The following is a 13,231-nucleotide window of genomic DNA, read 5'->3' as shown; positions in this document are numbered from 1 at the left end:
TTCAAAGCATGTATGCAACAACATTTTGAAGCTTACCTTTTCAAAGGTGAAGGCTAAAAACTAATATATTAAGGAAACATCCCTCCAAAAAACCTCCAATCTCCAAAATGGTGCAATAATCACCAGACTTCAGAAAATGAGGATTACAAATAGGGTGTCACTGACACTGAAGGAGTGAGATTGATGTCATTGTGACTCACTGGCTGTGGAGAAGAGACTTGCTTTTGTATCTTGAGCCTCTGACTCAAAAGCTCCAATTATTCACACAAGGGCAATTTCAGAGGTCACCACACCTAACTGTCTGCTCCATCCCTCAGCCATCCCTCCAAATGAGAGAAGAACAAGAGATATATTTGCCTGTGAACAGCTGCAGTTAGCATCCCCCACCATGGGCACACTGAAGCTGTGGCAGGGCTCAGCTTATTTTAGTACATTGGCTGTGAATTGTGATGGCTGAGGGCTGTGAGCTGCAGTGCAAGCTGTAACCTCTTCAGCCACCAGCAACCAGAGAGAGAGCACTTAGGCACAGTCTGGGCGTGATGGAAATCTTCTCCACACTGTCATGCACATAGCTCTCTCTGGCATCAAGTGTTATGGAGGGGAAGTAATGCAGGATTAAAAAGAATGTGCAGTAGTTTGGCATTTTCCTTCTCAAATACATATTAGTTCAGGTGGTAGTGTAGGCTTTTATGGTTTTATTTTCAAGACTTTCATCTTTGAAAGAAATTCAAGGGATCATTTTTGTTTCTTGATGGCTGTTTCCAACTGCTGTAGACTCAGCTGCTTTAACAATGAGTCAGTCTCAAAGAGGAAAAGCCATTTAAAGCTATGGAGTAAAACCAGAACTTTTTGTGCGTGTGAAAGCCAATTATTTTAGCAGAAGAGCCCCAGTGTAACATGAAAAAAGTGACCCATATGACAACCCACTGGAGGAAGGTTCAGAGATTGCCTAAAGTCTGTTATATTTCTAGGTTTCAGAAAATTTAGACGTAAATTCTGGATCTGGAAAAAAGTTGACTTGCCAATTTGTCTTTATAGAGGAGCAGGAAGTTTTTCCTTCTTCAGTGGTGACTTACAATCTTAAGCATGCAGTTGGACTTAAAGTAAATACATACATTTACTATCTTTTCTCAAGAGAAAGACAGCAAGATGGCATAAGAGAAGGATTGCTACTAGAAACATATTGTTAGCTTTCCACGTTTATTCCCATGTTTTGTTTACACTCTTTGGATAAGCGTGAAATGTCACACCTTCTGACCTCCAAACAGCACAGGATGCACATTCACATCACTGGTTTAGAAAGGGTAATCTGCACCATTCTGAAAAGCTTGAAGCCTCACACTGACCCAAATTCTCCTCTGCTTTGCCTGTTTCTAACTTCTGTATGCTACAGATGATGGGTCTTTAGGTGGCTAAAGACACTTGACTTCCAATGTAACATCTTCTGATATCACTTGGTCCTTTATAACTATCAATTTCCCAATTTCCATCTTTGAGACGAGCTGCAGCAGCTTGACTCAATGGCTTCACTCACCTTTCACACAGGACCAAAGTTTATTCCACCGAAGCTAAAAGGGTTTACACCTCATCAAACCAAAGAAAAGTCAGAACAAACCCCAGTAATTGATTCCACTGAGACCAGTAGCGTTGTTATTGCCATGCTTCAGGAATGTAATTACAAAACAGTGAGTAGAAAATAGTAACTGTTATAATTATTTGACATTATTTTGTGCTGCATATCCTTAACAATCTAATTTCTGTCAATTCATTGCTGCAACTCACAACTGATTAGTTCCATTAGTTTTTGCCACCTTTTGGCTGATGCAGAATTAAAATAATGTACCATATGTATTCTGTATACAAAAACATATTGGTCAGTCTAAGTTTATTTTATGTTTATTGCAGTGCACTGTGAAACCAGTGAGTGGAGTCCATGGAGCCCTTGCATGAAGAAAGGAAAAACTTGTGGTTTCAAAAGAGGAAATGAAGTGAGGGTCAAAGAGATCATACAGCATCCATCAGCAAGGGGAAATCCTTGCCCAGCTACAACCGAGAGCAGAAAATGTATTGTACAAAGAAAGAGATGTCAGAAGGAAGGAAAAGGTACCAAGTTATCATCATCATAATATGAGATTGATATTGTGTTGTTTCAATAATTCACACCGGAATTCTTAGGCCTCAATTTCAGGCTTTATCAAAGCTGCCGTTGATGTGGTGGTTTTTGGGGTGGAGAGAATTGTGCCTTTGCCTGCAGTAAATAAAATCCTAACACTGCTCCAAAAATGTGCTTTGTGTGATCTAGAGAGGACAGGGTGGGCCGGAAGGGAAGGCACTTTGTCTCCCAGTTCTGTCTGCTCAAAGAGTTGCCAAGATGAAAAGTTGCATTGTAGCACTCAGAACAAACAGATCCATCATAAAACATGTCAGGGTGGGTGCTGTCTGTTGGGTATCAGGCAGCCAAGTTTCGTGCTTCAACAGAGCGATTCCTCCAAACCAATTCCTATTTCATGCTTCCCTACAAGATTTTAACTCTTGTAAATGCAGTGCTGTGGCCTCTCTCCCAGCCTGATCTCTTTTTACTAGCTCTGGCTGAACAACATAAACTGACCCTCACATCTGCATCTGGGTCATCGAGTCCCAGCATGGGAGAAAGATCACAGCATTGCATGGCAGACAAAAGGGAAACTCCACTTGGTTTCACCCAAGAAGCAGGCCTGCCAGCAGAACTGTCCCTCCATGCAAGGCTTGTGGGACTTACTCCCCAGCATGGCAGTGAGAGAATGGCATCACGTGTTAAGACTGGGAGATGCTTAAAAAGTTTATGAAATATTAATTTACATAAATTCCACTCAGTAGATACTGTTGTTTGATTATTCTCTCCTTCTTGCAGAGGGGAAGTTACTTGATCTGTCCTCAGTGAAGTTACTCTGGTTGACACAGGAGGAACTATAGACTATTTCCTTTCCTCCATTCCTCCCATTCCCCCATCTCATCTATTTCTCTCTTTCCTCCCACCCATTCTGAGGGTGAGTGGAAGAGGTGGAGCAGCTGGCCCTCCATGTGAACATCTGTGAGGCAGCAGTAGCTGCTGGTACCAAGTAGCAACCCCCTGTTCCACTGTCAATGATGGCCAGGCTTGCTGCAGATGACTTAGGGAAACGCTCAAGGGGCTTGGATCTCCTAACCCTTTTGAAGGTTAGCTCATTCCTTGGGGATGGGATGGACCTCATGAGAGGGGCAATAATGTTATTAGAGAGAGTCCAAATAAGGGCCACAAAGATGTTGAAGGGCCTTGAGGGGAAGCCATATGGGGAGCAGCTGAGGTCACTTGGTCTGTTCAGCCTGGAGAGGAGGAGATTGAGGGAAGATCCCCTTGCTGTCTACAGCTTCCTTGGGAAGGGAAGAGAAGATGCAGACACTGATCTCTTCTCTGTGCTGACCAGTGACAGGACCAAAGGGAATGACCTGAAGTTGTGTCAGGAGAGGTTCAGGTCGGCTATCAGGAAAAGAATCTTCAGCCAGAGGGTGACTGGACACTGGAACAGGCTCCCCAGAGAAGTGGTCACAGCAACAAGCCTGACAGAGTTCAAGAAGCATTTGGACAATGCTCTCAAGCACATGGTGTGGCTGTTGTGGCATCCTGCTCAAGGCCAGGAGTTGGACTTGATGATCCCTGAGGATCCCTTCCAACTCAGCATATTCTCTGATTCTGTGATTCTATGTTTAGAGGGAGGATCTTATGGACCAGATAGCTACACCCAAGAACTGGGTAGATCTACTGATCTATAGGGCATAGATGTCACCTCCTGCTCCTTGGGTCAGGCAGTGTCCTGAAGAGGTAGAGAAATGTACCTGTGTCAAGGACACAGTCAAGACAATCTATTTACTGATTCCCTTTAGAAATCCTATGGATTTCTATGTTCAAAATGTCCATGCTTGGTTCTGTTTCTACACAGTGGCACAACTTGAAACAGCCTCTCATTAGCCCACTGTAATGGGGGAAATAATCCATTTTTTTCCCCTACCAAAGCCTAATCTTGACAGAGATGAAAATATAGGACTGAACTGTAATTTTGGACTATGAAATGGGTTTTTTTGAGGCGATGATATTATGTGTTTGCTTATAGCAATTTGGCAAACACTTCAGATTGGACAAGACATTTCTCTTTGAGAAATGCCTGCTGTTCCTGTGTAATAAGAACTTTAGAGAAACTATTCACGTATTTTGCTATCCATTCTTATTTTATGGGATTTGAGCCAAACCATACTTGAAAAATACTGTGCACCACAAGAATTTGTTCACAATCATGAATCTTTTTCTTCCCTTCTCTTCTGCAATATGCATAAAGGTAGGCTTTTTTCCTTCTTTTGAGCAAGTCACAGTCTACATTCTAGCCTGTCTTGTGCTCAGTAGATAATTTCTTCAAATGAGGAACCTGTGTTCCCACTCTCTCTGCCTTTGGGATTTGTATGCCTGTGTCTGAGACCCCCCCCCCTTTTTTTTTTCTTTCTGACATTTACGTTCTCAGTATTCACAGAAGTCTTTCCCCTTCACATTCATTGCTTCAGGGAGATAACTATTTTTTAAGAAAGATAATTCTTAACAAAACTGAGGAATATCACACATGAAACATTAGGTTAAAAGAGCATAATTCAGAGATGAATTATGGTGATAGGCCAGGAAGGTAAGAATTAAGCTATAAGTTGTCCTTCTATTCCTGCTGAAATGGGGAAACAAAGCTTTCCAACTTAATCTCCAGGCAACATATCTTCCCTACTGCTACTGTCCCTTATTACACAAAAAGAAAATTCTATTCCCCTTTGAACAATAGAATAATTGCCCAAGAAAGCAAGCCAGGCTCTGTTCTTAAGGCTAGCTGTGCCCTGTCAGTGAGTGCAGAAGGAGGTGACAACAGAAACACTTGAAAGGAAAGAGAAAGTCAATAAGTTTGTATTTACTGTTGAGAAATATTGAAAAGGCTGTTTTGTATTGTACAACTCCCCGTGGCCACTCGGCATTGCTTCAGAGTTGAACTTCCATGGCATTGGCGTTTGAAGCGTAGCAGAGCCGGCCGTGACCAGCAGTGCTGCTAATCTTTTCTCCATGACCATGGAGAGAGGGTCAGCTCGGTCACTCTTGGCCGTTTCCATGTTGGATGGATGTCTGTGGCTGAGGGATTTAGGTCAAAGACCACATGATGACGGGGTGTGCTCGTCACAGAGGCCTCAGTGACTTTGCTGGAGACGTTGAGGTCAGCGACAGGATGTTACTCAGGGAAGGCGCTGCTATCGCACAGCAGCAAGGACACGTCTCTGGAACAACCACGCAAAACGAGATAAAGCAGATGAAGGGAGCTTTTTTTCTTTGTTTCCATCTGCTGGTGTGTCACTGGAGCTGATCAGATGTCTTGCAACCCTTCACTTCCCCTTCACTGGCTATGCAATGATGTTTTACTGTGAGAAGATGATAATATTTTCAGGATGGATGCAAACAAATGGGAATAATGAGGATACAAGTAGCTCAATTAGCCTAAAAGATTTTTTAACTTCTTTTACAACTAAATTAGTTGATCCCAGTGTGATCTGACATGGTAATTCCCATTTGTTTTGCATACAGGCTCCTTTTATAGTTCAATCTCATCCAAACCTCACACTAATTTATTTCATCATTCTCCTCTTTTAATCCCATGATGTTGTGTTCTTTTTAGTCTGCATGACTATATAACATTAAGTTCCAGTTTTTTCTTCCTCCTTTCTTTTCCTCACACTTTTTCTTTTGTTCACCCAGTGCAGTGTACTGTAAGTTTTACCATCCCACACGTAACATGTTCTTGGCTCCTACCCTCCATTGACAGATAAAAATTGAGACACGTGTTTCCCGTATCCATGTCTGTTAACGGCAAATAGATGTCCTGGAAAAGCAAAAGAGCTTTCAGAGCTCCTCAAACACTGCAAATTATCCATCAATATTATTTCTTTGCCTTAATAAATGTGCTCTGGCCTAACACAAGTCCCTCTGGAGTACTGTCTGCAAATGAGATTGACTTTATTGGATGAAAGACAAATATTCTGAAATTCCTATATTCTGCATACAAAAGTATTTGTAGGGAAAGGATTGTATGTTTTCATGACTAATTCTGCCAAGAAGAGAATATTCACCATATGACTTTCTGTTGAGTCCCAACTAAACTTTCCCATCGATCAGAGAATTTCAAGCACTTTCAGAGAATATGTTTTGATCAGTTTGAAGATAATAAAAGAACTCATCAAAATTATGAACAAGAAAGACACCTTAGAAATCTGGGTATTATGCAAGCTAATAGATAGATTACATTGGTTACACAGCTGCATTATTGTAAGCAAATAAATACATTTCAATTGTTTCTCGTTCTTATATTGAAATTTTGCATGCTGGTGGTGTTTCGATGTTCAGAAGACAGAAGCAGTATTAACTTAACTGTGTCCCATTCTGTGCCAATACAAACCAAACAAAGTTCCTATTCCTGACAGGCAAAATTTCAAGCATTAGACATGAAGACATGGGAGGGTGAATGTAGAATAGCATGTTTCTTTTTCACTGTGGAACGTAGCAGTTGTCACCTTGTACAGTCTGAAAGCAGGATACAGTTATGAGAGAAAGAGGGATAACTTTAGTCAAAATTTAAAAGACTACAACCCCCTGGAGGTAAGGTAGCTTGTCAGCTAATGGTTTAAGCTCTAAGGAGAATAGAGACACTATGCTATGATTCTTTTTAAGTTTACAGCAGGAATAAGAGAGAGAGAAATGCCTTTGAGGTAAGGAGCTGAATTCTAGACAGAGACTGGTGAACAGAGGGAACTAAGGGAACAAGATTTGTTGCTAAGGAATTTTAATGAGGAAGTGCATAAGTTTTGGGTACATAAAATAATAACTTCTATACTCTGTGACATGCATGTGAGTATAAAACTGCAGGTTCCATTAAATAGCCTAGAGAACTGAGACTCAGCTCATTTCTGTTGTTTGTACTAGTTCTTCCACCTCTTATATGTCCACATAATGCTTCCAAACACAATAATCAGATAATGTCTGAAGAGGCCTTCAATTGGCTGTGGTGTGAGGAGGGACTCCAAGCAGGATGAGTGCATTTCAGGGGAGCCACAGGTCAGCCACAGTAAAACAAAAATACTCATGTTCAATACTAATTTTACCTCGGGTCAGAGCAGTGTTTTGTTGTGTTGATAAATGTGTAGTAATGGCTGTACATCTACTTATTCAAATGAATAGGCTATCCCTATACACTCCAAACTCCAAAGATAAATTCTCTTCCCAAGGCAATGGAGGTGCACACCACTTCAGTAATTCCTCAGAGTACTATTTTTAAGTAAATATTTTTCTGATTAAAAAAACCCAAAAAACTACAGTTTTAAATATTTCTGGTATTGACTACTTTTACTTAATCAAATTTAAGTCCTAAGCATGGCTATGTGGGAAAGTAAGATATTCCTATCACAGTCCATTCCACAAGTCACATCCTCTCACTCATATAAAGCTCAGTGGCATTTAAAACAAGAGGGCTGGAGCATGCGAGCCAGGGAGACGTCCCAGTACACAGTACACAGTTCACTCGTGTAACTGTGAGGGATGGGGTGTCCTGTGTGAAGGTCACTAGTGTGGTTATGGTTAATGACCTTACTCCATGGCAGGTCACAGGACTTCTGAAACCTCAAAATGAGCACGAAGCTAATTACTGCATCCCTGTGTTTACATACTGCATATGCCAATGGGCCCTAGCTCTGGCCTTTGCGAGCCTGAGTTACTATAATTGAGGAATCTGTCTTGTGAAGAGTTTGGTTGTTTATTTTCCATTTGTTGCTGCCAAGAGGTCTTCTCATTTCCTTTCCTTGCAAGGGTTTTGACTCTTTAACTTTAACACATTTCCAGCCTCCAATAGTAGGGCTGCTGAGACCGGGAATCCACTAGCTGCAGCACGAAGGGAAATGGCATCCTGGGGATACCCCAAGAGAGGCAGAGCACGGTCAGCACCCAGCTGCCACTGCCACTGGCCAGAAAACATGGGCACAACCTGGAAAAGAGATCTGGAGAGCAGGCTTCAGAGGGAAAAATAAGGCAAAAATTAGTCAAAATGATTTGTGAATCCAAAATAGCTAATAGAATAGTAGAGGATATACTGACTAGAAATCAAGGGCTGAAAAGGCTGGAAAAAACTATTTGTAACTATTTGTAGCAATTTCAAGATTTGATCATAAGCTGTTTTGAAAGTTTTGCCAAGTTACTACCTGCAAACAGAGACATTGAAATCTGAACTAATTAGTAGTAATGTTTAATTTCATGACAACTTATTTTGTTTGTGCTACTGTGAACATTAGATTCTCATCAAACCTCCCAGTTCTGACAGACACACATGAACCACACAAGCAGGTAGTACACCCATGCTGTGTGCCCCTGTATTTATGGTACTACACATGAATGCACACCCTCTGTGCACGCGCACCATGCCAAGGTTGTGATCTCTGAATAACTTGCATCCTGATGTACAGTCAGGTGAACATGGTTGTGCCCTCAGATATCAAAATTAGTTTAAGCCCCGCAGGGTGCTGGGCTGACACTGTCTCTGTGCTCCTTGGAAGATGTTCTTCTTTCCTGCTACTAGCTCCTCTCTTGCTACCTTCTGCTTCCTCCCTGTCCTGGGGACCCTGGGAGCACTGGGGAGGTGATTCAGATGCCCTGAGGTCCTCTGCAGCATGCTATAAAAAATGCGCTGGACATGCTGTTGATAAAAAGCATCAACTTCATATTAAAAGGAATAGTGTCAAAGCTGAGACAGAACTATGTGGTCAATTGTTCTTGTAAGGGAAGTGAATCAGAAAAAAGTTGATTGCATTCTTTTATTAAAATGTGAACAATGTGAGAGCTGTCCTCCTCAGATCACTAAACCAAATAAGGGATAGAAATCAGCTCTTTTTCTCTTCTAATCTTCCCTTTTGGTGCCTCCTTGTGCTCCAGAATTGGCTAGCTAACTATATTTTAGATGCCTGAGCTTTGTAGGAAAATCTGAAGGGAATACAAGCCCCTTAAGAACCCATCCTCCTCTCCTTTGCAAAGTATCCATCAGGTATTCATTCAGCACTAAATTTCTAGCACCTACTTAAACTCTTCCCTCTTGAATAAAAATGTTTGGGATTGAAAGCTCCAGCTTCAGAAAGGGAAACCCACAACTGTGTCTATTCCATGAAAGAAAAGAAGGCAGAGGTCTGCTCCGTGCCCACAAAGTCCAGGTCCACCTTCTGGCTTGCCACCAGACCAGCTGGGGCTATTCCCTCCACAGCAGATATGACTGGGGGAGAGGGCAGGTCAAACAGAGTCCTTAAACAAACTCCCAGTTATGTTTTGCAGACAGGCAGGAGTCTGCCTAGTCTCTGATCTTCCTTCCTGGCACAGCTGGGAGCAAATGTGGGACAACTTATTCATGGCACCTTCACCTTCAGTGGCTTCCCATCGTTTCAGGGAGAGGCACACAGGAAACTGGGAGCACTCTCCCCTCTCTGCAGGGCTGCAGGGCAGAGGCAATGTGCAAAAGAGCAGCATGCCATTCTCTCCTACGCCTCATCCCTTCCTTCCTCTGCCAGAGCATCCTCGCATACCCTGCTGGCCTTCTATCACAGCTCACAGTTAGTGCTGCTGAAGTCCTTCCCCTAACTCCTGGTGATGCAAGGAGCACTTTCTGAGGAAGGGACACGTTTGTCACTGCTGGAAAAGGAAATGAGGCTCTTCTAGGATGTGTGCCACAGTGGGACACCATCACAACTTCTTTCTGTTGATGCAGAGTCCACAACCTGTTTTCTCACTTTTGGACAATCTTTCTACAAAGTAAATGTGAAGGGACGTGGCTGCTGGGAGCAGGCTGTCACCGCCTGGAGACCTAAACCTTTCACTGTTTTGACCTGAGTGTCCTGGAAAGAGGAACAAATGCAAGAGAGAAGTTTGATAGGGCATCTATCAAATTTAGTCCAAGAATGCAAAACATTTGGGATATGTGAGCTACAGAGTAAATCAGGCTGTGGATGTTTCAAGTCTAATGGTGACACATCGAGCACTGTTTAATCAGCTAAATCCTGGGCTATGGAACACTTCCATGTATAGCAATGCTGTTATAACACTGCAGTCATGGGCAGCATGGCACTCATTCATTATTGTGTTACAGCTGCCCTCATTTTAAAGGGCCTGATCCAAGACCCACTGAAATCCCATTGACTTCAGAGTACTGTGGATCTAACCATAAAGCAGGGATTTTCAGCATTCCTCTGTAACAAAGTGAAAACAAAGGAGCACTTTTTTGGCCGCTGCTTCTCCTCATCTCTCTGGATATTTGCCTTTTCTTCCCCACCCAGGCAGCTCTGTTTGTTTTTCCCCACCCAGATCTCGGCATCTCCAGCCTCATTGTCTCTTCTCAGCTCCCTCTCCCAGCCAGCTCTGACACCTGATGTAGCCTTTGGTCTGCTTAGGCTGCCACCTCCCAGCTCTCTTTCACCTTCATAACTTTGAAAAGGGTATGAAGTTAAACACTTGCTGCCATAACCTTGTGTTATAAAGGTCCAAGGAAGCTTCAGAACATCCCCAATTACATGGTAACAGCCAGTGTTATTCTCAGAGATCCTAAAGATTGGGAGAGAGGTTGTGGGAATCTCTATGGAAGATTTTTAAGGAGGTTAGACAAACAATCATCAGAGCCAGCCTAAGTATAGCAGCTTAGATAAATAGATTAGTAAGGGACTAGATAATTTTTTGATAAGCATTTATAAAATGGCGACAAAATCTCCACAAAATTTTCTTGCCTGTTGATTTCTGCAAAACTCCCACAAAAAGACAGCACACTGCCTATTTACAGAGCACAAATCCAAGTATCCCCGTCCACTGACATCAGTATGAGGCCTCCTGCTGTCATTTACCAAGCTCAGACTTTTATTTGGGCCTGAATCAAAGAACTGAAATCAATTTTTCATCATTTTTGTCCAGTTTAGTCATTTGCATTGCAGAGATATCTGTTCATGTTTCTCTTTGCATTCACCAGCTTTGAATAATTGTTACAGGAAGAGTAGAGGGCTGGATTTTCTTGCTAATTTACGAGAGATATAAGGTAGCAACTCTCTGCCAATGAAAATGTGTCATTTTTAAAAGCAGAGGAAGATATGGTCCATGAGGGGCATATTGCTGTATGATTAAGCCTGAAAAAAAAATGACAGATGCAAACAAAAATTCTTTTCCAGTAATTTTTGTTGAAGCAATTCTGCAGTGACAAATTATTGGAAGAAGAAAACCAACATTCTTCATTTAAAAATGTGGTGGCCGTGCAAGATTCAGAAAAAGCATTTTCCAAATCTTCTGTTCTTAGTTTCTTGAAATTCAAAATGGTAGCAAAAAAATTAACTGGTGTTCCATGACAGAAACATATACAGCTAACATTAAGGTCAGAATTTGACAATTAACTGTGGGGATTTTCTATTGTTGTTTTGTTTTACAAGCAAAATGACCCAGTAATGAAATTTCTCAATTCTAATCTAATCTTCCCCAATATCTACAGCAAACAGTAGCCCCAGTGTAAAGATTTACAGCTACAGTTATGTCTCTGCTTTGTTCTTGAGCATGTATTTACTTCTGCCCATTTGCTTTCTGAAATTCTCTCTCATTTGTCATGTGAAGAACTCCATTTAAAAGGAAAACAGGCTTCAGACATGAAACACAGCTACATTCCTGAAACATGAGATGAACAACCTTTAATTCATGCAACCTTTCATTTACAGTAATGTTTAATGGATGGGCTGGTTTCATTATGGACAATGCCTCTCCCTGTCATTAGCCTGCAGAAAGGGCTAAAACTCTTAAGCATTTAAAGGAGCTCCATTTCAGGCTCTGTATTCCCTCCTCCCCTCCCTCCCCCACTCCCCATCACCCCTTGTGACTGCCCTTTTTCTAAGTGCACAATCTAAATGCTACACTCTGCAAATTGCACTTCTTGCTGGCTTCGAGCGTCGAAGAACCCTTCTGAGCACTTTTTATACAAACCCTCACAAGGTCAGAGTTGGAAAAATCTCAGCTGGTGGACTTGGATCCCATGAGCTAGTGACCATTTATAATTAATATTAATGAATGGCAGATGACAGATGTTTATTGCCTAAGCAGAAACGTGCATTGCTAAACCAGAAGTATTTAGTTTAAATCCAGAGGAACTGACTTTATTTCTTGTATGGATGTGGGCTGGTGGTGGGGAATTCCAGTGGGTGATCCAGCCCTTGCTACCTTTAAGCATGAGCATGGAAACAATAATTCTTTAGAAAAGAATCCTGAGCCCTCTATTTGAAGTACGACATTTGGTCCTTCAGTAAGGAGAACTCTCTGTGCACTGTGGCAGCTCTGATTTGCAGCAGTAGTGGCTTTTATCCATAGAGTCTAAAGCACCAAAATTAAGGAACTCTTACCTCTGCTTTACACTTGTGGAACCTGATAAAGTAATTTAAATATAGTATTATAAAGAAAAAAAAGTCTTTGTCACTGAGAAAAAGGATTGCATTCCCAGACACAGTATATTTTTTGTTGCTGGATTTTTTTTTTTTCCATAGTGCTCTTAAATTAAACTAAAGCTATGATGCATAAATCTTTCAAGTTTAAATGTGACATAATGGAAGATGTAACATGGAGATGGAAGAGTCTTGTCTCTGTGAATACTTAAGGCTGATGGAATCTCTGGTTTTGATCTGAAAGAAACTCTTTCAGCACATAAATTAACTTCCTGGACATAGAGACATCTTGGGTAACATTTTCAAAAGTAAAACAACAATTTCAAGTAACTTCTTAGAGTTTCTGGTTGAGGTTGGAGTAAGAGTCTATTTGTTCTGAATCCCTTGGACAAAGCATCCTGCTCCTTATAGTATCATGCTACAGTATGTGTGCACCAATATTTGCTGTTTTCTTGATCCTGAGATTTTTACACTATCTGTAAGCTGTTTCTGAGTATGCCATTCCAGACTCTTGCAAACTATTATTTGGTTTGGTGGCTGCAGGTTGGTCTCAGATCTTATAAAAGAGTGCCAAATGAGTTGCTAACAAAAGCAGGTAGTGCTTAAATCTGTAGAAATAGTGAGCAATTTCTGCTTTTGGCTGAAGCAGAATTTCTTGGAGTAGGCAAGAAAATGATTAGTTACTCAGTTTGAAAGAGAAGCGTGAACATATTTGGTG

At 41.5% G+C, this 13,231-nt stretch overlaps 1 protein-coding gene across 1 annotated transcript in view; it reads left to right on the top strand.

Moving 5' to 3' along the window:
* Positions 1 to 13,231, top strand: part of RSPO3 (R-spondin 3) — a 58,367-nt gene that overhangs the window by 33,609 nt on the left and 11,527 nt on the right. Inside the window, exon 4 of the mRNA XM_058020387.1 lies at positions 1,906 to 2,103. Within this exon, the coding sequence (XP_057876370.1) occupies positions 1,906 to 2,103 (198 nt within the window). The remainder of the gene's footprint in view (positions 1 to 1,905; positions 2,104 to 13,231) is intronic.

Source organism: Melospiza georgiana, chromosome 3, assembly GCF_028018845.1.
Source record: "Melospiza georgiana isolate bMelGeo1 chromosome 3, bMelGeo1.pri, whole genome shotgun sequence".
In the NCBI taxonomy this organism is placed as follows: domain Eukaryota; kingdom Metazoa; phylum Chordata; class Aves; order Passeriformes; family Passerellidae; genus Melospiza; species Melospiza georgiana.
Note: the sequence above shows the minus strand (reverse complement) of the source record. Positions and strands in the feature narration are given on the sequence as shown.